We start from the raw sequence: 25832 nt of genomic DNA on the forward strand, positions 1-25832 counted from the left end.
TCAAGCTTAGAAATAAACATGATGCGTGTGTCTATATATCGACATCCCAATTGGTGCATTACAATTAAAGAAGAATAAAAAGAACGATGGCGGACGAGGAGAAGTGGAAGGAAGTGCAGTTTTACGAATTTTTGAACCCGGAGAATCCCCCAACGACCGTGACCATCAGAGATCCTCAGGCCACTTTTTCTCTTTCTTCTTCTTCTTCCAATTCCAATTCCGAATCCGAATCCGAATCCGAAGGCATAACATAGCTTGCCGACAATCCTCAGACCAATTCAATAGAGAATATGAGTGAGGATGCGCCCCGTCAAGTTGACGATAAAGACGCTTAACCCAGTTAGGAACATGCTCAACCCAAATAGAGACATGCCCGCTTCCGCTGATCGTCCTCTCTCGGTAAGGGTCTCTCTTACCATCGTGAAAAAAAATTGATTCATGGTAGCATGGTACAAATCTTAGCCACCTAACCATGTTGGTCGACCTGAATTCTTCCTTGGCAGTTCAATTGAGACCTTATGGGTGTTTGGTGCTCATGTTGTCATTTCAAAAAAAGAAAAAGGTAAAAACCCGGAGTTGGAGTGAGTGATGAAGATGGGACAGCTTTTCACTAGGATTCTCAAGTTTTGTTTCCCTTGTCAAGTGATGTTCCACATTATAAATAAAGACTACCTTGTTGGTTTATAAACATCATTCTTGCACCAATGTTCCCCTTTAATTTTTGACCGACCTTTAACTATTTTGTCAAGGTCCTACTGTAGATCTCTGACGTTAAACAACGACAGGATATTCCCTTCTTCTCGGAATAAAAAAGATACACGGCACCTTAAAATAACTTGAAATAAGGAATGCACTTGCCGCCAATGGTATGACGAGTAGGGCAGCCCTTGGCGGAGCTCTAAAGTTCCTCCTTGGTGGTAGAAACCCTTAAAGCTCTATCGTTACTCATTTCTTAATATTATATAAGAAGTAAGAACCTATTCATCCAAGTTCGAATCGAGAAGATCCAATATTTTCTCCTCGGTTCTCATCGGACCAGGTCTTTTTTAGGCCAGGCATAATTACCATTCCCCCAATACTTAACATGCATACATGAGAATCAAATAAATCGGATTGGGCTCACGGCCCAAAAAAAAAAAAAAATCTCGAATCATGCTGAACACCTTTTTACTGAAACCCAGCCCATTTTTTCCACTCGAGTCAGTGTACAAGATGGTCAACGATCCTCGGCAACACTCCCCACCATTTCTAGTTGCCAAGCAGACATAAGAGCGGCGAAAACGGCCGATCACGGCTTTGCAAAACCGACTCCTGCAATGAGGAAGGATGCGATCATGGGGGCGGTGAGTGATTTTCTCACTAGCGAGGGCCAAATGGCCTTCTGATTTCAAGTCCAAAGTCCCTATAACGGTTCCAAATTCGTACAGTTTTTACCTAAAATATGGAATCTAATATTTAGAATAAATTCCTCATTTTTTGGAACTTGAAATCTATCTTTGCTAGAACTTAGAACCTTTCTTATCACATGTTACAGGGTCGGTTCCATGGTTTACCAAAGTTTAATCTATATTATTAATTAATAATTGTAGTGAATTAAAACCTTTAATGTCCATCACTTGTTACAATTTATTGACCATAACTTATATTTAGACACATGAAAAATATGAATATTAATAAAGTAAAAGTCTCTTTCACAAGATGGAAGCTCAAACTAGTGTTTTCAAATTATACACTCATTATTGAACAGTATGGAATATTGCAAGATCGTGCGAAGACATAAATCAAGAAAAACATTAAAACTTCTTTTGGATTCTAAGTTACGGGTTCTAGATTCCACGTTCTTCCAACTAAGAACTTGCTCAAAATAGGTTCCTCCATTTTTGGGAATTGGAACCTACCTTGCATATCTTAGAGCTGGGAACCTACAAGTTCTCACTGATATGCTTTTTAGGTTCCAGGTTCCTAAAACCATGCTCACTTTTTAGGTTCCAGGTTCCTAAAACCGTGCTCACCCCTACCCCCGCCCCCGCCACCGCCTCCGACCATCGCCAGCGGTGCCCCTTCTGCTTTGGCAGAGACCACATGTGTGCCTCGAAGATCTTCCAGGTGTCGCTCGACCCAAGCTTCGACTAGAGGATCCGAGTCATCAAGAACCTCTACCCCGTGCTCGACATGAACCTCAAAGATGCCAACTTTGACAGTGGGGGCAGCAGCGGTGACGTGTTGCACAGTTTCAAGTTTCAGACGTGGTAATCGAGACTCCGAACCATTTGGTGCACCTAAGCAATTTGTCGCCGAGGGAGGTCGGCCACGTGATCCTCACGTGCACTAAGAGGATCACTCTCCTCATTTCCATGAACTAGACAATGACAAGGTTCATTTGATTGTTCTCTTCCAAGGTTCCTGCACGCTTTGTCTTTCCTTTTCTTTTCTTTTTGTGATTTTTTTGGGCTGAAAGTTCCTGATACCGCCTATTGCATATTATCAGCGAGTAGTGACAACGTAACATTAATCCGCATTTGATGTTGCCTGTCGCAGAAACAAGCAAGTATCAACACTAACTTGACTTGGTTAAGATCAGTTCTACATTTTCCTTTCAGTCATTGTATGGATGAGCTATTAAGTATGGCGAGTTGAATTCAAGTGCAGATCTATCAATAAATTCAACTTAGTCAGCTGTAGCATGTACCGGATCGAGGTTTGTGAGTCCGCGTTTGATCAAGAGATGTTTTGGCTGGTTCAAGAGGTGTAATTGAGATACTTATGAAAGGCGGAAAATTGTCAAAAAAAGTCATAAACCTATTATATTTTTATCAATTCAGTTTTAAATATTTCAATTTTGCCAATTTAATTTTAGGCATTTTCAATTCTTACCAATTGAGTTCATCCCACTAATTTTAGCCGGAAATCGTTAACATGGCCGGTCGACGCCGATGTGATACTTTTTAGTAATTTTTTTGAATTTTTATTTTTTCCTTTTATACTTCTTCTTTTTATTTTATTTTTATTTTTTTGGGCTTGGGTTTGGGGTTAGGGCTGGCGAGGATTATCGGCTGACCCTCATCGGCATCCCTTGTTGGTCCTAACCCCAAACCCACAAAAAATTCAAAATTCAAAATTCAAAAAATATATATATTAAAAAGTGCCACGTCAATGCCGATCGATCATGTTAATAATTTCCTGTCAAAATTGATCAGATTAACTCAATTGACAAGAAATGAAAAGATTTAGGACTGAATTGGCAAAATTGAAATGTTTATGACTGAATTGACAAAAGTACAATAAGTTTAAAATTTCTTAGACAATTTTCTCTTACGAAAGGCTTATTGAGGTTTTGCTGGTGGAATTTGTGATCCACTGTAATAATTCCCAAAACATTTATTTTCAACAGATCTTGACTTGACTAGGATTCTCAACTTTAGATGATCGCGTACAACTACTTATTTCTCATCCTTACTGTTTTCTTCTTTTTTTGCCAAGATTTAGAGAATATAGTCATTAATTTGGAAGCTTGTCAGTTTAAGTTTTGGCTTCGCGGCTATTGATGGGCATTCGATCTGGCTTTGTGACTAGACTTCTCAAAACCTGCTCCGGCTATATTTATACATTTTTCATTTTCGGGCTGCTGATCTTGGAGGCCTACTAAAATTGATGCTTAGGAAGATCGATCCGCCATTCAATTTCTTGATCCAGACTTCTCCGGTCCACAGTTCCAGGTCCCAACTGGGTTCCACCAACTATATAAAGATCATATTGCAAATTCAATTTCCTTCGATAAAATAAACTTGTTGAGATCCTTACCTTATGTAATTGGACGCTAAATTTGGAGAAAAGAAAGGAAATGAAATCTTGCCATATTGCATAGAAAAAGGTCAAGAAACAAACCTATTTGAAGATTCTACAACAATTCAGAGGCACATGGTACATTTTAGTAAGGAGAATTACCAAAAAGGCTTTAAATCCATTGTACAAATGCCAATTGAATCTTACACCTCTTGATTTGGCTAATTTAATCCTAAACTTTTTGGCAATTTGTCAACATAATTTTTCTTGCTAATTTTGATTATAAATCACTAACATAGACACCAATTGTCCAACATAGTAATTTTCTTTTAGTCCAACACATATTTGATGTGGACAATTTTTACAATTTTTTAAAAATTTTCTAAATTTGTATTATTGCCTACAAAGAGAAAATAAAATAAAAAATTCATTTTTTTGTAGAAATCGCAAAAATTGTTCATATCAACATCATCAACATCAACTGTACCACCACCAACAATTTCCAATCAAAATTGATCAAAATGATTATATTAGCAGATTATCAAAAATTTTATCAAATTAAAAAATTTAGAACTAAATTAGCATTCATAGAATAAATTTAGGACTTTTTAAAATAACTATCCCCTATTTTGTCCCTAATTCTATTAACTTATTGATTTCATATGATGGTTGAGTATTCCTTAAAAGCCCTTAAATAGTTCTGCACGCTTAGCGTTCCATCGCATCTCTTTTTGCAAGCGAAATGGAAATTATTGCAACAACAAACGTGATTAAGTCCGTAAGAACATTCAATCATCCTTTCTTCCCAATAACGCATCTGTCTATCGGGCCAACGAGACTCGTAATGCAGTTTAAATTAGACTCGTCTGACCAAAATGGTCTCTTCTAATTTCTTTGTTTTCCCCCTTTCAGGTGTCATGGAAAAGTCAATTTCGCCTGGATTTGTATACTGACAATAATTTTTTTACAAATGAAATTCCCCACATAGCCCACAAGCATACACTAAAATAGGCTCACATGCACTAAAGCCCTCTTTCAAAAGCGAGGCAGCACATGTAAAAGACTTTTGACCCGTTCCAAAGCGTGCGAGTTAGCTCCTCGCCCTGGACGATTGACTCTTGGAGTAGGATGAGGACAGCACCTACAACAAGGGCCGAACTTAAGCTGAAACAGCGCGCAACAACAATCTTGCAGTATAGTGATTGCCATTTATCTATTCTCTTAAAGAGTGATTTTCAGTAGCATGAACTTTCTTTGTTACTAGAGGAAATTTACCCAACATGTGTTCATAACAGGGATGTTTCTTTCGATTGATCACGAGTACATATCCAGTTAGCACATTGCGAACGAAAAAAATGCATTCATCCTATGGATTTACCAGCATCCTACAAGAAGGTTTTGCCCTCACTATGTAGCCTAGTTGGCAAAGGTGCCTTTTTGATAAGTTCACGATAGTCGATCTAGAATGCCTAGATATGTTGGGTTTAATACAGAATAGAGTTTATATAGCCAACCCCATTTAGTGGAGATAAACGTCACTACTCTTCCTTGAGCTTGACCATTGTGGGTCCATATAATCAACCATGAAATGGGGGAAGAACTTGAACAGTAGTTTTAAAGCACGGGACTAAGGTCTCGTTAGTGCATGGAAAATTCATAGTGAAGTTGGTTATACTTCTCTAAAGAATGTTCATGTATGCATAAGAGTCAAAGGAAGAGCAAATAATCTAATGGCCGAAGATGTCAAGATTTAAATGCAATGTTTTCCGGCAATAGTATTCTGAAGTTTTACTTATGCTAATCCTGCAGATCCTACACTTAACATTCAAAGGAAGTTGAATTCTGAGTGGAGAAAAGTATGTACCTGGTAGGTTCTTGGACCTTTCTTGAGTAGATAACCGACACTATTTAGGTTGTCTACAAAGGTGTCAATATCCGGAACTCGAAGGCTAATTCTATCTGCTAGACTGTAAATCTCCTGTGGCATGATTTCATAAAACCATTAAATATTTACTAGAAGTTAAAGAAGAAAATCAGACAAGAATTAAGGTTATTGTGGCAGGGATAAAAAGGCAGCGTACAGATATTGAGAAGCAATCTTTCTGCTGCAATTCCGACTGCTTATTGAGGGCACTCAAAAAACGTTTTGCCTCTTTTTGTTGACTCATCCCACTACTTCGACCGAAATCCACAAAACCATGTTCATCCATGTACGAATCGTACAGGGATTCTTTCATGATTTCGACAACATCCTGAAATACGGGCAGCACTCATATGACTTGAGAGGGGATTTAAATGTAGATGATACAAAAGTGGCTGTCAATCTCAAATCTTCTATATATACTCACCAAAGCATCCTGAACAGTTATCTCTTCTCTTAAATCTACCCGAGCACGAGCTTCTGCCAATCTCACCAGACTTTCAAGTTGCCTGGCTGTTATTGGAGTGCTATCAGCTGAAGTACTGCGATCTCTTAATCGCAGATAGAACTTTTGCAGAATTTCTGCTGCAGGTTTTGACATCCTTATAAAGGGAAGGATGATGTATTTTGCATGAGAAAAAACTGCATAAATTAGGATGTAGAAAGTGATATAGCATCCAATTGTTAAGGCTTATGCAAAAAGAACAAATAGGGAACACACCTTGGGAAGACATTAGATCTTGCATAAGCAATATATTTGCGAATAAGTGGCCCAGGCAATGGAACAAACTCACTGCTCTCTCTTGGGTCAAGTCTTAATCTTGAAACTAAGGAGCCTTTTACACCTAGATCCACTGCCCCACCAATCTCCAATGCTTTGATTGATGAAGCAGGGGAATCTGCACACCAGAGACTTTGGTCAGTGATACAGGATTGAGCAAGAAGCAAGGTAGTTGCAGCTCTAGGTTGACATGGATGGGAGACGAGAGAACAGAGATGAGGGAGGTGGCTCACCTTTGATAAGCTTTTTAGTCACTGGTAAATGTTCTCCATAACCAGCATGCAGCTGCAAAATTATGGTTAAATTTAAGCATTGCAATTCTTGTAAGAAGAAAAATATCATTTGAGATTTGCTCTAGCCTTAAGCATGTGACCTAAATAATTTGACAAATAGCAAAAGGTTTTCCTCAAAGATTCATTGGTGAACCCATTCTACCCATGATACTGGAATACGCTATAGAACAAAAAGCATCAGTAACGTTCATTCACCACTTTTGTCCAGAATCTCTACCATGGCAAATACATGCATCTATAAATTGCAACTGCAAATAACCTTTTTCACATCTAAGCAATGCTTCATAGCTATGACAATTTCCCAATTAAATGCTCTAACAAAATATCGAATGGGAGAAGCAATGCAGAGTTCATGTCTAAGTGAGAGAAAGAACGTTCAAATCGTACGTGTTCTACTTGTATGGCCCCGCAAAATTTATGACATCGTCATTGCTGTTCAAGAATGAACAGGCTGCAAGCAATGCTATTATAGCTGTGACAAGCTGACAAGAACTTACCGACATAATGTGCTCTGACACTTGTTTATCCAATAACTCATCAGGTTTATCAAGTAATATGAAAACAAGATCAAATCTTGAAAGGAGAGCAGCACTCATTTTCAAGTTTTCATTTACTGTCTTCGCACGGCTGCAGTTGAAATATTAGATATCAGTGACTTCCTTTAAACTAAATTCTCGAACTAAAATTCTATTGATTCTCTATGCTCCCATATCCCGAACATAACTTATGCAAAAAGAAGAAATTCAAAGACTAAATATTCTTTTTGATTCGCTTGGAAAAATGATAGTGCAGTTAGAAAATTTTGTAATGAAGTAAAATAAAGAGAAATAAAGACCAGAATGCTTGAAAGAGTCAATCAAGGTAAAACTTACATAGTTTAGCAAATTAAAAGAAAGTAACATCACTTTTGTGGGGATATTTTTATTGTCTGTATAAAAAATTGCACTGGTCATTGTCGTATCTAAATAAAATGAAGATATAAAGGTCAGGATGCTTGAAAGTGTGAATTGAGTAATAAGTTACACAGCCAGATAAAAAGAAAGTAACCCCGATATTGCGGATATATTTTCATTGCGTGTAAACAAAAATTTCACTGGTCAGTATTGCAATTATATACCATAACAAAGAATTAACCCAGCTATGATATCGGAGAGATATACTTATAATGTCCTCCAACTGGATTTGCTGCTGCTAAGATGGAAGTGCGTGCAGATAAATTTGCAATTAGTCCAGCTTTTGCGATGGAGACACATTGTTGTTCCATGGCTTCCAGTAAGGCCTGAAATACCTAACATTAGCAATATTTAACACCTTCTGTCAAGGGGTAAATGATAGGATGGTATGCCGTTAGCATGGACCTGGTGCTCTGCAGACATCTTATCAAATTCATCAATGCAACATAATCCACGGTCTGCAAGCACCATTGCACCTATTGGAAATGATCAAGTGTCATTGACAAGAAGTGACTTTCCAATTGTTCATGACTACGGAAAATAATGCAACTGAACTTTAAGTGACAAAAAGATAGATTAATAAAATAACATAAAGGCTAGTTGAGATCAAGGAAACAAAAGAGACATAATATGCACCATCTCCCTTTAAACTTTCGAGCAACATGCGGCAAAAGGAAGGAAAATGAGGAACATTTCTGTGATAGCACATTGATCAAGCACCCTAAATTCAATGGTTCCAAACTCTCATTGCTGCAAACAGCCAATGCTAACCAAAGGTCCATAGTCCAATACCCACTTGAGGAACCTTTGCCATGAGCGGACAAAGCTTACTGCTCTAACTACTATATGATTAATATACAGATCAAGGTCCCATGACCACTTTGCAGTCAGTGGGAAGCATGATCAGCTCTTCTTCCCTTTTAAATTCAGTGACATGATCTTACCAAATTATCAGCACTTCCTGTCAACTGCAGACACAGACTGTACCAAGACATGTCCCAAACCACTAGGGTTGACAATCTTATGCTGATTTCTCATGATCTTACCTGTATATCTTTGGAACTTATCTACAGGTTTATGTATGCATAGCTTGGGAGGAGAGACACCATTACAATCATTTCACATCACTTTGAAAAGGCCAATCTCACTGATATGTCAATTAATCCATCATCTTATCAGGATAGAAGATTGTAATGATGCGGTCCCCATACTCTTGCCTGTAATTCAAAATTGTCCTAGTAATTTTTTTTTCCAAAACTGTTCTTGTATTTTTTGAAAGTTTTTACCATTGGTCCTTCCATCAAAATGCTCCCCTAGAATGCTTATTTGGATTTGGAAAAGCTCAATGCATCTGTCTTGTTCTGATTCCCTAAATTTTAACATGTGGCACTTATGTGGCCAGGGGTGCGTGCACACACGCACAACCACACCCACACACAGGCCATGCAGCAGAGCTGCCACCGCCCAGACACTAATTGTCAACAACCCTCGTGCAAGGCTGGGTGAGGTTTGCCAACCCTCATTCAACACAGATGAGGGCTCAAAAACCCCAATACGGGGTTTATAAAGCCTATCCCCGCAATAGATCAGAGTTAAAAACCCTAATTTCCACAATTAGGGTTCCTATTCTCCATTGCAATTAGGATGTGAAAAGCAAATCTTAGCCCCAACAGTAGAAAATGCACCCTTGTGAATGGTTGGAATTGGTAGCATCGCCCTCTCCGGTTGCCAACATGAGAGAGGAGTGGAAGAGAGATGGTGACAAGGCAACAATTGAGTTGTGGCTTCATGGGCGCATTGAGGAAAGCAGCAAGGCCTCAGGACTTATTCCAAAGCAAATAAAATGTACAAACACCATTTGGAACCCCACACAATGACAAACAAAGTTAAGTTCACATCAGCAAAATTCATCGCTGGTGTGGTCTAAGGGCTAATGTTGGGCACTTTTAAAAGGCAGATGAACCATTTTTAACTAAGAAAGAAGTATGAGGACAATTTAATTTCGAGCAAGAGTGCAGTAACAGTTAATGTTATCCCTCAAAGCTTCATTGCTCAAAAGTATTAAAGGTAACTTCCTTAGGTTTATGTACTAGCTAAACTTATCTTGTCATGTTTTGCATTTATGAATCATACAGGAATAATGGAATTTGATTTGAAATTTTGAGAATGACAATTTGGAAGCAACAGCAAATACCAGCCTCGAAGGCATAGTCACCCGTCATGGCATCCTTTACAACAGCAACAGTGAGGCCAGCGTTGGTTGTGGCATTACCACACACATATATCCCTCTTGGAGAAACAGCTGCTGCTGCTTGCAGGAGTTGGCTCTTACCTAGACCAGGATCACCTGACAAAATGATCATTAGCCTCCATTAAGTAGGAAGTATTGTCCGATAGCCTCCAAAATGACTGATCATACATTTATCATCAGACAATACATGAATTCAAGCCTGACTTCTACACATGCAAAATAGCCAATTAACACTTTTGCATTCTCATCTAACTAGAAGACAGATTTAAGCATACCGACTATAATGACATGAATATCTCCTCTCACAGGGACCTTGTTCTTGTCCATTGAATGCTTCTGCACACCTCCAAAGAGTGCTAGTGTTATTCCCGCTGAAGAAAGCAAAAGATTATGTGCCTTTCTGCTGTCGTATTTAAATGCAACTCCCAGAAGAAAAAAAAAAAAAAAAAAAAAACCTTGAATGAAGTTGTCTATAGTATGAATCATAGAAAAGCTATCAAAAACTTCAGAAGTACAACATTTGCAAAGGTGGATCATGTGGGAAATCTTCTATGCATGATGGAGCTTCCAACCCAACATTGGAAAGTCTAGCAAGAAGTCAATCATCACATTCCAGGTGCCATATGAGGCATACTACCAAGATTGGAGACCACCAATGCAGGGCTGAATAATCTTGATCTTTTTAAGGGTAACATGTATGTTTCTGCATCCCAACCAAACAATCTGGTAATTTGAAATGATGGCCTGCATCCATTCAGGATGACCTAACAAGTTAAAAACCAATTTAGGCATTTTATGCCATTGTCCTGCTCGAGAGTGAGAACAGAAGTATTCCTCCATTGCATGCATTTAAAAAGAGACACACAGAGAGAGACAGAGAGAGAAAGAGATCATAGAAGACACGCATGTATGTACTTGAAAGAGCGAAGCAATTACAGGCAGCAAAAGTAGTCTACAGCCATGTGCCAATATCAAGTGAGGCGATGTTACTAAGATAGTGACATTGACTTAGAGAACATATATAATGCTGCAGTTGACTATACAATCTTGAGCAAATATTTTTCAAAATGCTAAAATAATTAATTAAAAAGAAAAGAAGCAGCCATCGCTCCTGGGTAAGTCAATTCTGTAAGGGCCTTTGCATGCAGCCTAGTTGCTTCGTAAAGTAGTTAAGCAGACAACAAGTGATGTTACAAAAAAGGTTCTCATCAAGGGTACTTCAACAAAGTGTTGAAGTTATATAATTAAGAGATAGAACATTGAGTTACCTTTAACAAGCTCATGGCCATAGATGGATGGACAAATGGACTGTAGTATTTGGCGGAAGATATCAGATGAGTATTCCTCGTAGAACTTGACAATAAATTCTAAATCCCGTGTAGTAAATGAGAATAAGTCAGACAGCTCTGTGGCTTTACTATCAGAAATAGGATCTCGCGAGTCCTCAATGGTAGATTGTGACTTGGAACTTCTTACTGAAACTGCTTCCAAGTATAGGTAGTAGAATCCTTGATTTTTGGTCTTTGATTTCCCTGACATGACAAAAAGTGCAAATTTTAGTGACACAAAACATGTTTTGCATAAAAGAATCATTAAATATACCATGATGCAAAAAACTAGGAGAATAAAAGGAAAAAGATGTGTATGGTTTTACAAGTAGAGAGGAAATGTATCAGCCCATACCATGTTTTCAGTTTGCTATGAGGCTCAAACTAAATCAATTGTATCGAAAAGGATGACAAAGATGATAGCAAACGAGGTAAAAGCAACAGTGTAGGTGCTACCATTCAAGCTCTCTAACAAGACTGGTTCTGGAAGACAAATTTGGAAGGTGTACAGTCAAATGTGTAAAGGGTTTTCTGCAGAAAAATGAGGATAAGAGAAGCAAAGTTATAGTGAATTGATCATACTGGCTGTGTCAAGTAAAATTCAAAGGACCCAATCAAATATACCAAAATAGCTAATCAGCTCCATCCATGTGAAGCAAAAGCTGAGGAGTTTACCAATCACAGAGACAACTAACCAAAACCCTTAGGACTGACACATGTCAAACTATATCTTGACGAAATGAAGTTCAGGGGTGCAGTTTGCCCAGAGATGATAAGATATTTATAGAAGCAAGGGTTTAAATTTTTTGATAGACAAGTAGCTCCATCCATGTGACAATAGGTGAGGAGTTTAGCCAACCCAGAGACAACAGAGCAAGACCTTAGGACTTACATGTCCAATTATATTTTGTCGAAATAAAGTTCAGCGGTGCAGTTTACTTTAAGATGCACAGAGTTTTGTAGCAGCAAGGATAACGAATGTAGATATCTTAGTTATGTAAATAGTATAAATGCAGAATGTAGATATCTTAGTCATGTAAATAGTATAAATGCAGAAGACTTGTTTGTCTTGTAAATAGTACCTCCCCCAATATCCATATAATTGTTTATTACTTTCACATATCCAGTTACAGTCACCACATCTCCAGGGATGCACGCACCAACGAGATCTTCAGTCAGTTCACATTCAACAGTGCGAGGGACCCGACCTTCTTCATGACTTTCAGACTTCAAAAGTTCTTGCAGCCTAAACATTGATGGGAAAAAGGGAGTAGAGGAAAAAGACTTTTGGTAAAGAAATTTGATGTTTTTTGCTCAATGAGGATCGAGTTGATAATACTGCAGTAAAGGAAGAAAAAGTAGTGAACACAGGCATACTATCAACCTGCATACCTTATCTTTTGAAAATCTATTGCGCGGGCAGTAGATCGAATTGGAACAAAATTTTTGCTCTTGCATCCATGCAAATTGCACATTGCTGGTGGTGAAAATTTTCCATCTGGGAAAATACGCTTAATGGAGGATTTGCACTTTGCACAATCAAAAGTCATCTCCACCACTAAAGGCTTCACAGTGCTAACTTTTACCACAGTACCACGCAGAGACACAAGCTTGTCTACCATGAAACAAGAGAAAATCAGTTTCACCATACTGATCAAGTAAACTAAGTTGACCTGGATGTATTGAAAGCACAAGAGAATCGGGAAGGGACATTACCAATGTAAGCCGCTTTGAGATTTTTTAGAGCAATCATAGATTCAGGATAGTTGTATAAACGTATATTAACTTTCCTGTCAACTTCTGATCTGTCAATATCTTCTATGGCAATGAGAACCTGCTTGCATTGCACATTAGGAAGATCACAAGGACACGAAATTCAAAAAGTAAGGTAATGTTGACCACTTCACCCTGTACCTTGTGCACCGCAGCACCCATGCATAATAGAGCTTCTTTAGGTCTCTTCTTTTCCTCTAGTAGCTCGTAAAACAGCTCAATGCCACACAGTTTACGAAACTGTTGAAAATCAAGTGGCAAGATGGACAAGCCATTATCGTCCCTCACCTGTTGGATGGATTTGAATGCTAGTGTCACACTTTAGGATAGTCAAATTCAAGGCTAGGTACTAGACTAGTTGAATGAGGCTAAAGTGGACTTCATATCATTTAAGAAAATATGGAAGGATCACAAAATAACATTATTTGGTAGAATAGTGTATGTGGAGTAACCCACTTCTAGAAAGCAAACTAAGAATGTATATCAGTGATATACTTGTTCAAAACTCTTTCTCTGGAAACTCAACCTTCATGCGACCAATGGGAGCGACCCATATCTAGAGTCAAACATTGAGGCTTAGATACCAATTGAGAATTGCAAACACGTCAACCAAAACGTATTAAATGACTTACTGGGAGCAAAGCATGGACTTTCTCCACAGAATAGGCATAAAAAGAGAGTAAGAACTACTTTTCTCCTCCTCCTACTCCCATAGCCTGCAATTGTTCTACTTCTTCTCCACCAATTACGTGATACGAGTAAGTTCACAGTAATTTAGTCTAAAACCGCTAGTTCCAAATTAACATCCGATAATCCCATGCCCAGCACACCATTAACTTATGCCATCAGAACCCAGCAAAAACATGCATTCCCAATTCACATTCACAAGTGTGATCCAGTGAAGAAAAATCCCGTGAGCCTCGACCGAAGAACACCAGAATTTTGCATGCGGCATCATCGAAAGGTGGCCAATGATATAACAACTCGATCCATGCCAAACCGCCAAACCGAGCAAAACAGGAGTTCGCAGATCCTAACGTCTTCGGTCGACCATTTCCTGGTCGGCCGAAACAGATGAAAGGACGGCTCATTCGCCGGTAACAGACCACTGGAATCAAGCGATCGGCGACGAATCGAGAAGCAGGACGAGAGACGGGACCTGAGAAACGAGGTCTTGACCGGGAGGCGTCGAGAGGAACCGGATGAGCTGGATCGTCAGCCTGAAGTCGTCGTCCGCCGCCGATACCTCCGTCTCGGGGAAGTAGATGGCGAGTACTTTCCCGACGTCGCTGGTGTCGACGGAGCCGCTGGCGGCGCTCCGGCTCTCGGCGGCGGCTCCGTACATCGGGAGAAGCCGGCGGCGACGGAGGGGGATTTTGGCGGGAGTTTTTCTATGTCGAAGCAAAACGAAAGCGCAAGGCCCTGCTCTCCCCGCCAGGAGACATGCGGGATGAAGTTTTCAATTTCAAATGAGACTCGACTTTGAAGAATTTCCAGAAGAGGACACAAGTTGATCTAATATTTGCAATTCGACCCCATTATCACAAAGAAGTTTTTTTTTTTTTTTGGTCAGTTCTACTATTACTTTAACTCTCGCTCAAAGTTTTGCCATTACCTTTTTTGCAAAGTGTGAAAATCAAAACCAATTCCTGAAGTTCTTTTATTGTAATAACTTTGTTTATTTCGAGAAAAAAAATGATTGATTTGAAATATATATTCATAAAATCAATAACTTCTATAAAAAATTTTAGAAACTAAATAATAGAAAATGTTTTTATTATTTACAAATATATTTAAATATAAATCGTCGTCAATAATAAATAATTAATGATTAATAATTTCAAATGATATAAGTAATTACTATAAAAATATATATTTAAATTGAGATATTTCTTGGGGCGATTAGAAACCTATTGCCGAAGTAGCATGTGACATTCACCACATAAGCCAAGTTATTAGCTATGTAGCACGGACACTCTTCGGAAGCCTTCGTGTCGTGTCCAACACTTCGACACGTGTCCGACACGCACGGGTCAATTTTAAAAATTTATAATACTTAAGAGGTCAAAATATAAATATACACAAAAGAAGTAATAAAATTGCTATAAATATACACACATGGGGTCAATTTCTTTTTCAATTTTTTTTTTTTAGAATTGTTTTATTTTTTTAAAGTCTTTTACTATGAAATAAGTAATAAAATATTCTATATACGATAAATAAATAAATTTAAAAATATCATTTCAGCATTTTTCTTTAAAGAGTGTTTTTTTCCTCTAAGTTTTGTGTATTATTGTAACAAATTAAAATAATGAATGATATTATTTAATATTTTTCGTGTAAATAAAATCTAGGTTGTTTTTATTATTATTTATTTATGTATTTATATACAAAAATATATTTAATTTATAACGTATCGGAACGTGTCGAAATTCTCTATTTTTAATAAATGACGTGTCAGCGTGTCGTATCGTGTCGTGCCACGTGTCACGTGTCCATGTTGGTGCTACATAAGTTATTAGTCTAGATCCTCAATTGCACCTTGGGATCTTTTCACAGTTTTTACGAAGAAAGGAGGTTGCTTTCGAATCACAAAATTGAAAAGTTTGAAAGTGAAAAGAAATCGAAATTTCAAAAGTAATCCGCTTGATGGTCTAAGGCTTAGAGTCTTTCCGGCCTCAGGTTGGGGTGTGCTACAGCAATTCAAATCATATGTACTAGGAGTCATCATCAATCATTTATTGGGAACCTAAAATTGTAAGCGTTAGGCAAAAATCAACTAATTACCTATGGGTCAACTAACCTAGGAAAACTAAATATTTAAGTCTGACATTCGGTTAAGTTTAGAGAGAGATTCTTTGTCTCTCTCCCTCTCTAAGTTTCAACCTCTCTCCATCTTTTCAACTTCTGGAAGAGAGGGATTTGACTTAGAATTTCTCCCTCGCTTACCTGCTTGCTTGACACTTTATTATCTTTCGTTTATTTCCTTACTCTCTGATCTAAATTTAGATTTGGGAGGTTTGCTTTCCTGATCTTAAATGTGAGTTTTTTCTCTCCAGCCTAACTCTAGATCTAGAAGTTTTAATAAATAAGTACTCCACCTCCAATTTCAACAGTGTTTATAGCAATTTCGATATCAAATATGTATTCGTTCAACGTGTTTTGGTTAGAGTTTTGGTATCTAACACTTGCTAAAGCACTTGCTCTCTTAGCTCATACGTATTGAGGATACTGAAATTAGGAGCACATCTATGAAAGGTGAAACCATAATTACTGATAGAGATCCCAATGTGTACCTGTCATTGATGATTATGTGCAATTTGATGATCGATCGTCAATCATTTCATTTGAATATAATCACAAATCTATTCTTAAAAACATGCACATAATTATGTTTGTTAATCATGCTCAAAAGATATACCTTGATTTCTAGTTTTTTGTTTGTTTTGGAGTCCTACGAGCTTATTTCATTACAATGACTTTTGAAATTTCCTGTAGATTATTTCACGTGTCATTTTGGTAAATAACAAAAATTTCTTTTGACAAAAAAAGAAAGGTTTATCATTCAATATGATAGGATTTTTTTTTATTTACCTATTCATATAGTTATCCTTTGGATTTAGGAAAACTAAAAACTTCACCACCTATTCTCAAGTGAAATTTCGATGTCACGAGGCGGACGATGACTTGACCGTGTCATGCCGTTTGTGATTGATGTCATTTCAAAAGTGCCCAATAAACGTATGCAGTCAAATTCAAACAAACAATGAACGAATTTAGTGAGACATTCAAGTGACCTTTAAAGGAAGCAGGATTAATCCAATCTAAACAATATCCACGACCCATGCACCTCTTGTATATTCTAAATTATGAGTCGATGCTATTGGGACGAATTGAGTCTACATTTTGGGTTGGTTTGGTTCAACTTTGTAAATGGGCTTTAGATGTAATATAAATGCCGAGGGCCAATACCCTTTGAGGAAATGCAAATTGCGTTTGGTAAAAACTCTTTGCAAAGGGATTTTGGGTTTAAGTAGTGTATGACAAAGAAAATTTACAATGGACTTTAGTAGATTTCTTTTTATATATATTTTTATTAAAAAAACTCAAATTCTTCTCCAAAGTTGACGAAGGGCTATGATCATGTGACCTAGACAACGGTCGCCTGAGGTCATGTGACCTTTGGCGGAGGATGCTTGGGTCACGCAATTACTCACCGGTTCTTCGCTAGCCAGATCTAAGCCTTGCTATCTATCATTGCTAAGGGTGAGCACGCTCAGAGCGAGCGATTCTATCATTGGAATCGGGAAGTACCCACTAAGGATCGGTTTCAAAAAATTGAAACCATGACCCATCTATTGGTTTTGTGGACCATTTGCAAATTGGATCGAGCAGTCCCCGATCCCTACAAAATTGTATTCATTAATTAATATCTCGGTGAAAATAGTTTTATATAGAACACCAAAGCTTGTCCAGCCTTGCAAGCCATTTGATTTTGATTAGGGATTGAAAACTATAACGCGGAACAAATAAACAATATACGTTAGTCAAAAACGTAATTTCTTCAAAGATTATGGTGTGGTCCACTTATAGTTTCTCGACACTGGAAATATGTGGAGAATTAGACTCCACGTTAAAAGTCATAACCCTCACATAAGTTAAAACAATAATTGCTTGATCCATCTTTTTTCAATGTCAACCTAATTTAATCATGGAAATGGTTAAAGAGATGCCTAATTACACTCTTAAAACATGTCATTGGCTCTTAATTTCGTATCATGACGACAAAGCACCACAACATTTATAAACATCTCCAATTGGTTTTCTCCATCCTCCTCTTCTTCTTCTTCTTCTTTTTTGGGTTGAAAAAGCAAGTAAATGGATTATTAGAATAAAAAAATAGGGAGGTTAATCTTATCACATACCAAGAGACAAAATCAGTCAATAATGTCCAATGTATATGTACATATATATATATATATATATATATGACTGAAAAACTACAAAACAATTAAGTACTAGAGATAAGATTTCTTCTTTTAAATATATGTATGCCGATCAATACGTGTTCTGATGGCAGACTTTTTCTGTCTTTGATCCTCTTGCCTAAACAAATACTTTGGCTTTGAACTTCTAGACAACTCCTCAACCATAGTGGAATTACCTCCGGAAAGAATATGGTATACAAATTCCAAATCTAACATGACTTGCAAAGCTCCTTTATCCGACACTAGATCCATTAGCTTCTTCAGTAGAAAGGTAGTTTCCATATATATCAGTCACCTATATAAGCAAAAACAGCCAGTAAACAAACACCCGATTGAAATAAGCTATAGACATGAAGTAATCACAAAAGCCACATTAGGACCATCCACAGAGCTGCATAAATGACTAAAGCCAAAAGGCACAGCTTGCAAGACAGTCACCGTTATGGGAAAGTAAGAGGAATTTATGATATCGTAGGACGTGAACCACTATAAATCTGAAAAGGTTCTTTACAGCTTCACAAAGCAATAGTAATCATGAAATTCTGATGGAAACACTGCGATGAAAAATACAGCTGTCACTGGAGAAATAAAAGGAATCGCAATTTCACTATAAAAGCTAACATAACAGACAATCAGATAAAAAGTTCATGCACATGAGTATAACAGAGTGTCTAGCAGAGAAGGAAAACATATATCAAACAAAAACAGTGCAGATGGTAATTCAGACTCCTCATATGTAAATTCATTTTTCCTTCCACCCCATCTAAAAGATATGCAAGCATCCTTTTCTTTATACATTGTTAAGCAGTTCAAAGCATTATCTTCCTAGCAATCTGGAGTATTAGGAAACAGAATTTCACTGACAGAGCATAAATGGTGGTTGTTACAAGAGAGGGATTCCAGCAGCTCTAGACATCATAATGGCTCTAAGAACTGTCATATCTAAATAAAAAGTTCCAAAAAAACCAAGCACGACAAATTTACCATTTCCTTTGCATCAAAGATTCTCCTGATTCTCCCCCTCCAAGTCATCACAAATTTGCAAGAGTGATAGTAGAATCAAATTTTCACCTTTCTTTACAAACAAATAGGAATAACGTCCAAAGCTTTCATCTCATCCTCAAAATAGAAAGCCTGAAGCACTGCAAACCTAGGACCGACTTCTTGGAGACCAGAAAAGGGTCATCCCCGAGCAGTGCAGGAGATGATTCATTGTCTCTGCTGCTTGCATACAGAGGCACATTAATTTGACCATAATTTTCCCTTCCCTTAAAAGATTATCAATGGTTAAAATGCTCTCTCGAGAAGCTTCCAAGGAAAAAAGGTTAGTCAAACCCCATTGTAATGTCACAACAAGTGATTCACTGATGACTTTGGCAGACACATCCAATGAACATCACTTTCCCTCCCCTCAACAAGTTGTTGAGAGTCAAGGAAACTTGTTTTAAGAGACCCCCAAACAAGAACGTGACTCCAGGGGGAACTCTTGACTTCAAGTAGTCATTTGAACATTCTGCCAAAGGATAAAATCATCAGAAGCAGAGACTGGAAGCATGCGTCTAACCAAGACACACATTCACATAACACGTAGTGGCAGGATAGTTGTTGACCACAAATTCGTTGCTTGTTATTTGCCTGGCCAATTTATCCAAAGTAATGGCCAAATGAAAATTATTGAGCCAACCAAGCCTACAGAAGGTGCTCACGCACATTGTTTGCTTGTTAGCATGCTTAAGATTGGATTGAGGAAGCTAATAGCAAGGCATTGAAAAGGACAAAGACGAAGAACCAATAGTAGCGGAAGCGAAGCAGTAATAGGAAACTACTAATTTCATAATAACATAAAAAGGTCCACCTTCTATTGTAATAGATTCAAAATTATGAAGATCCAAATGCTGTGGCAGTCTAAGTAAATACCTTTTCCAAAAGCTGCAAGGCAAATTTTTTCAGAATAACTTGTCAAGCACATGACCTCCAATTCTATGAATTTCTTCACATTCTCGAAATAAAAAGGAGATGACGTAGAGAGAAGGCACGAAGGGTAGTGACATTCTCAACTCAGACTGGCCATCATCAGACTGCTCTTGCCTGATTACCGTGTCTTTCCAACCCTACTTAATGGACAAAGAGGGACTGAGAACTTGAATATATCCTTCAATCAAATTAAGAAGAGAAAACGTAAGAAGTCAAAGATCAGTAAGGACATTAAAACTAACCAAGATAGAGTAAGTTTCCTAGTATTAACCAGGTTAAGATTTATCTGCAGCTAGAACCGTTGATTTTTTCACGGGCTAATAGTGATCTCATGCCTCCCAGTAGAAAGCTCTTTATGCGTGATCATCCAAAATAAGTTGGGGAAAACAAATCCAGAGGGTATTTAAACTGCCAACAAAAGTGATATAGTGTGTTCTTCAACTAGCCATCATAAGCATGATCATTAATTTAACAATAATAACTCCCTTATTAAAATTTAATAACTCGCACCGTCTGCTAGTCCCTAGTGAGTTCCCAATTATCGTATGCCACCTACAAGGAGAAGCTATCAGGTTTTCACCTAAAAAAAAGATGTTTCATGATTTTTACAGAAAGTGCACCACCAAACATGCAAAGGATATACACCTCTTCCATACTCACCCAAAATCTAGTGTGGAATATCAGCTTTTTTAAGTCCTAACAACCCAATATAAGGGATCTGTCAGTTTTCCCTAATAATAATCAATTAATCACATCCTGGGTGCTCGGAGGTTAGCCTAGAGTTTCCATTCCTTTTCCCAACTCATAATTCTATGACGAGTTAAGGTGGAAGTTGCAGCAGTCGTAACTTGCAATGGCACTTCTCTTTATTCCTCAAGACTTAAAGCTCATTACTACCACCAGTTGCAACAAAAGGAAGTAAGTTGGGACAGAATAAAGGAAAGCAGAGATATCCTTGCAAGATGCAGGCTTAAAAGCAAGAATGAATTGTGACGAAAGCAACACTAACCCTCAAAGGAGTCATTGACGATAATCCATCATCCTGTTCAAGATCCCGAGATAGGATTGTTGACAACTCCATTGACAACCATATTATCCACAAGCTATGAGCTCTTTCACATAAATCTCGTGTAGTAATAGAAAAATCTTTGAATTTTGAACTTGGTATATCATCAGCTCCAAGTACTGCAACTGTTTGCCAATGAGGTATGTCTTCTAGAGCCCATGGGTGATTGCCGAATTGGGCTGTCACTGACAGAAGAATCAGTTGCTCCACGGGAATGCCGCAAAAGGCCTCGTAATCTGTTGAAAACTGCTGAAATTGATTCAATTACCCAGAACCTTGGTGATCCCAAAATTTTTGGGATGTGCCTGCAGTGATTCTGGAGTGCAAACAAGACACACAATGAAGAGAGATCTTTCCACAATTATGGCAGCAGATGGTGTATGGCTCTCTCTCTTCTCATTCTCAGGTGCAGTGCAGAGGCTGTCAACCTGACCCTCAAGTTGCATTAATATGCTAGACATAGACTCATAGCACCTATCTTGTGGATATTTCGCCAGATTCTTTAGCCATATTGCTGCTTTGGGAGACTCCAAGAAGTGCAGAAGGTCCTCAAGAACTCGGTGACAGTAATTGTCTACTGCATCTCTTATCCGATTAACTTCAGGACAAAATATGCACCAAGACAGGGCTGGAAGCTACTCTCTTCTGCCTGCGCTTTTGAGGAAGGAAGGGCAACAGTCTTCCGATCATTAGGCTCTATGAACCAAACTCCACCACCAGTAGAAGGTCTGCTCAGATATGCTCGAAAATCTGTCTTTTCACCTGGTGTCTCCTCAATGGTACGAATCGATCCCGCTATATTTACATCCCTGGTCGAATTTCCAAATCCCAAGTCGATGATTGATTTCATCCTCTGAACGAAAGCATCTTCAAAAATCTCATCCCAGAGATCCAGATCAGCTTCCAAAACAAGTTCTCGGATTCTGCTCCAAGGTAATTCAATCTCCAACCCGAAAACGCTCTTTAGCCAATCCAAACTGCCTTCCAGAACATCCTTACTATCCATGGTTTCCCTAATCTATTTTTCCACCAAAGCTATCTCCTTACCGGCACTGATAGCATCCGTTGGGTACCTGTCGTTCATTTTACTCGCGATTTTTCGTCCACAATCCTTCAGCCAAATTCAAACAAGTACTGGCAATATAGCGCTTTTCGAACAGTGTCATCGCGGACTCCAGTTTAACCCGAAATGATTTCCACAACCTGACCTCCTCATCAGGGTTTGGAATCCCACCAAACAACTGGGATGCAGGTGGAGAACTCAATGTGACTTTGTAAAAAAGGGGCATGTCGTTCAGCACTTGCGAGAACAACTCACCTACTTGGCCCTTGGTCACGACATCCGAACAAGTAGGATTGACAACAGAAGTAGCCAATTTCTGCAGAACCCACGGCTTTCCTGCTATCGAGGAACAATCCCAGAATCTGCCTCGGCTCCAAATCATCGATAACGGCGACCGCGGCCAGCGCGTCCGCATAAGCTCCAATCTTGAGCCCGCCACCGTCCAGCAACCTCTCGCGACTCCGCTGCAATGGGAAGCCACAGCACTCGGATTTTGGGCACTTCTATTAGTCACTTTTCAGCTCCAGATGCTTCGTGCACGCCATCACGGTCCCGTCACGGAGATGGATTGCTGGTCTCAGACATGGGTCTCAACCTCTGCAGGCAGCTAAAAGACAGGTGGGTGGTCAGAATGACTGCTCGGTACGAGCTCTATGCCGATATGTTCGTTCGGTACCTGAAGCCGGACTTTGAACCCCAGGTCAAATCTGATCCCTTGCTGCATAAGAAGTCTTCTTAAGTTCTTGATTCACAATACTCTGCATATTCATGGATGACTTTAATGTCTGTACATATGGGAATTGGAAATGGATAATTCAGTAATCCCTCTTTCAGATCACTCTTGCATTAGAATTAATCGGAAGGGAACTCGAATCATTCAAATGTACTTGCTCAGATCATTCAGATGTACTTGTCATGTCTATTCACCGGCACATGAACCATAGTAACTAAATATTGTACCCGTCAAATTCATTGCCCAAACCGCTAATAAGGACAACCCAGAGAGTTTTGACTCTCTCTGTATTGTCAGGGTTGATTACAAATTGCGAAGTGGGTTTTGTCAATGAATAAAGACGATCCAGAGAGTTTGCTAAGCTTAATTAAAATCAAAAGCTACCTACGGAAAGAGGGAAATTTTTGAAAATTTTCTTAGGTCTACAAGATTGGATGCCATTCATGTCTCAAAACTTTAAAATCAATAGATTGACATTTGAATAGTGCGGCATGGTTTTGTTTTTCTTTTTTCACGGTGATGGACTTGATTATATTCCCATAATGTTTCCAATCACAAAAAGCATGACCTAGACATGATATATGCAAACAATAAAAGAAGACCAATTGAGAAACTCAAATCTGACCATTAAATCCTGCAAGTAAAAAGAACCGTACATGTCCTTTCTTAGCCTATACATCATATACATCTCAAACTATGAGAAATACTAGACATTTTAAGAAACCTAACTAATCCTCCAACAAAGTGGCACGACGGTCTTTTTGTCGGGCGTTGATTATTCAATGCATCGTGAGTCGCACTTGTTTCAACATCCAATAAAAGACAGCCACGTTGTCCTTGAAGAGAGTCTTAGTAAGGTTTCTTAGTACTCACAATAGTGTTTCTCGAACCATTATTGCAATCACACGAACAAGGACACGATGGCATGTCCAATCCCAATCCCATGGGGTTCCGTCCAATTTTTTTCTGCTACACCTAAGCTCTAGTTGGACGTGTTCGGCAACGGGCGGGAGATTGGCCCTGCCTCGGTCACGAACCCGACGACCACCGAATCGCGTGGGCAGTGGTGAAAGGCGGATGGGCCCTCGCCCCTTTCTCTCTCCTCTGCACACTCTTCACACGCAACATAGCTGGTTCCTGCGCTAGTGCCCTCCCCATCGACCCTGGATCTGACTCGAGAGTTGCTACTCTCTGGCATATTCGGATCTCCTTGTGGTTGCGTTGACATTGTTGGCGCGATTTATTGCCTCGTTCTCCGCTGTCATCGTTGCAAATTCACAGAAAAAGAAAAAAAGAAAAAAGGGTCAGAAAAGGTTATTGCTATTTTTTTTGGTCGAAAGGTTATTACTATCGATGACTGAATAATAATTGCAAAGAGTTGAGCAAGAGCTACAGTATTTAATGTATCAATGTATACCTATATCTCCTAGGCATGTGATGTAATGTCTTTAGGTGTTCGAATACGAGTTTAATACTAGTTTCCGTAGAAAACCGGATAGAACATGAATAAATCATATCATTGTGTTTTTTTTTAAATCTGAAAAGAATGAAATACTTCTTATTTTTTATGGGAACCAATAAAAAATTATATTTACAGTTTCTCAACATTGGAAATTGTAACCAAGCATTGCTTGTTGGTTCTATACCCAATTCATAACTCAAAAGTTTCTTGGGCCCTCTGCTAATTTGGGACTAAAATTCTGGAAATTAGATATGCCAAAATAGGAATAACACTTGATATTATTAGAAATGCCCATAAAATATCATATTCGTAAAGTAGAAACATAGATGAACTTGTGAAAAATAGTTTTTTGTTTTAAAAGTGGAAATGTGCTTCCCCGATCTGAGATTTGAATCAAAGAACTCGAACCTCCCCAACCCCCCTTCTCTCTCGCTCAAATGGGATTTTTTGGAAAAGTAGAAGCGTGCTTCAGATCTGAATCAAAGAACTCGCCCCCTCTCTCTCTCTCTCTCTCTCTCTCTCTCTCAAATGGGATATTTTCGAAAATTGGAAGCGTGCTCCACCATTCCGAGATCTGAAGGATCTGAAGCAAAGAACTCGCTTCTCTCTCTTTCAAACAGAAATTTGTTTTTCTTTTTTTTTCTTCTCTTTTGTTCAGAAAGTGGGAGCGTTTCACCGATCTCAGATCCGAACCAAAGAACTCGATTCTCAAACGGGAGTTTGCTTCACCCAGCCGAGATCTAAATCAAAAACAACAAAAACTAGAGCAACCACATAATAACGGATTCGAAATTGTAACCAAGCATCGGCTATTAATTCTATATCTGATTCATAACTCAAAAGTTTTTTTGGCCCTTTGTTAACCGGGGCTAAAATTCTGGAAATTAGATACACCAAAACAAGAATAACACTTGATATTATTAGAAATGCCCGGAAAATATCATATTCCTGAAGCAAAAACATTGATGAACTCCTGAGCGTGAAAATTAGTTTTTTCTCTTTTGTGGAAGTGTGCTTCACCATCTGAGATCTGAATCAAAGAACTCGCCCCTCTCTCTCTCCTCTCTCTCTCTCAAATGGGATATTTTCGAAAAGTGGAAGCGTGCTTCACCGATCCGAGATCTGAAGGATCTGAAGCAAAGAACTCGCTTCTCTCTCTTTCAAACAGAAATTTGTTTTTCTGTTTTTTCTTCTCTTTTGTTCAGAAAGTGGGAGCGTTTCACCGATCTCAGATCTGAACCAAAGAACTCGATTCTCAAACGGAAGTTTGCTAAAAGAACTCGCCTCTCTCTCTCTCTCTCTCTCTATCTCTCTGAAATGGAAGCGTGCTTTTTCTTTTGTTTTGTGTTTTTTTTTTAAAAGTGAATGTGTTCCCAGATCTGAATCAAAAAAACTCGCTAAGGTGTTTCGCCGAATCGAAACATGAATCAAAGAACAACTCGCATCAAAGCACAAAGTCGAGG

The 25832-nt window shown here is 38.5% G+C and overlaps 1 protein-coding gene and 1 long non-coding RNA gene across 5 annotated transcripts; both read right to left on the bottom strand.

Annotated features, from left to right (window-relative positions):
* Nucleotides 1-4566: 4566 nt before the first annotated feature.
* On the bottom strand, nt 4567-14505 carry LOC104435818 (probable DNA helicase MCM8). Of its 2 annotated transcripts, XM_010048521.3 has the most exons (17): nt 14243-14505; nt 13225-13371; nt 13027-13144; nt 12703-12925; nt 12393-12556; nt 11251-11514; nt 10258-10353; nt 9926-10078; nt 8137-8207; nt 7939-8057; nt 7276-7405; nt 6719-6770; nt 6426-6603; nt 6132-6306; nt 5865-6035; nt 5648-5761; nt 4567-4924 (listed from the first exon to the last, which is right to left on the bottom strand). In XM_010048521.3, the coding sequence occupies exons 1-17, from the start codon at nt 14426-14428 to the stop codon at nt 4874-4876; spliced, it is 2412 nt and encodes an 803-aa protein (XP_010046823.1). In that variant the 5' UTR covers nt 14429-14505; the 3' UTR covers nt 4567-4873. The 2 variants fall into 2 exon arrangements, with proteins under 2 accessions (XP_010046823.1, XP_039164610.1); XM_039308676.1 differs by lacking the exon at nt 10258-10353.
* Nucleotides 14506-17987: 3482 nt separating this feature from the next.
* On the bottom strand, nt 17988-22843 carry LOC104435806. 3 transcript variants are annotated; one of them, XR_005546479.1, is made up of 4 exons: nt 21055-22843; nt 19989-20223; nt 19056-19584; nt 17988-18366 (listed from the first exon to the last, which is right to left on the bottom strand). It is a non-coding gene; the product is annotated as an uncharacterized LOC104435806 (long non-coding RNA). The 3 variants fall into 3 exon arrangements; XR_005546478.1 differs by lacking the exon at nt 19056-19584; XR_005546477.1 differs by having other exon boundaries at nt 17988-19584.
* Between the last annotated feature and the right edge of the window lie 2989 nt (nt 22844-25832).

Source organism: Eucalyptus grandis, chromosome 1 (assembly GCF_016545825.1).
Source record: "Eucalyptus grandis isolate ANBG69807.140 chromosome 1, ASM1654582v1, whole genome shotgun sequence".
Taxonomy (NCBI): domain Eukaryota; kingdom Viridiplantae; phylum Streptophyta; class Magnoliopsida; order Myrtales; family Myrtaceae; genus Eucalyptus; species Eucalyptus grandis.

What these genes read in the sequence shown, in the direction of transcription:
- LOC104435818 (XM_010048521.3), bottom strand. Translation starts at nt 14,428, where the DNA reads ATGTACGGAGCCGCCGCCGAGAGCCGGAGCGCCGCCAGCGGCTCCGTC. An exon ending in TGGGTGCTGCGGTGCACAAG is followed by an intron (nt 13,145 to 13,224) that starts GTACAGGGTGAA and finishes CAATGCAAGCAG; the next exon opens with GTTCTCATTGCCATAGAAGA. An exon ending in TGGCCATGAGCTTGTTAAAG is followed by an intron (nt 10,354 to 11,250) that starts GTAACTCAATGT and finishes TGCTTTCTTCAG; the next exon opens with CGGGAATAACACTAGCACTC.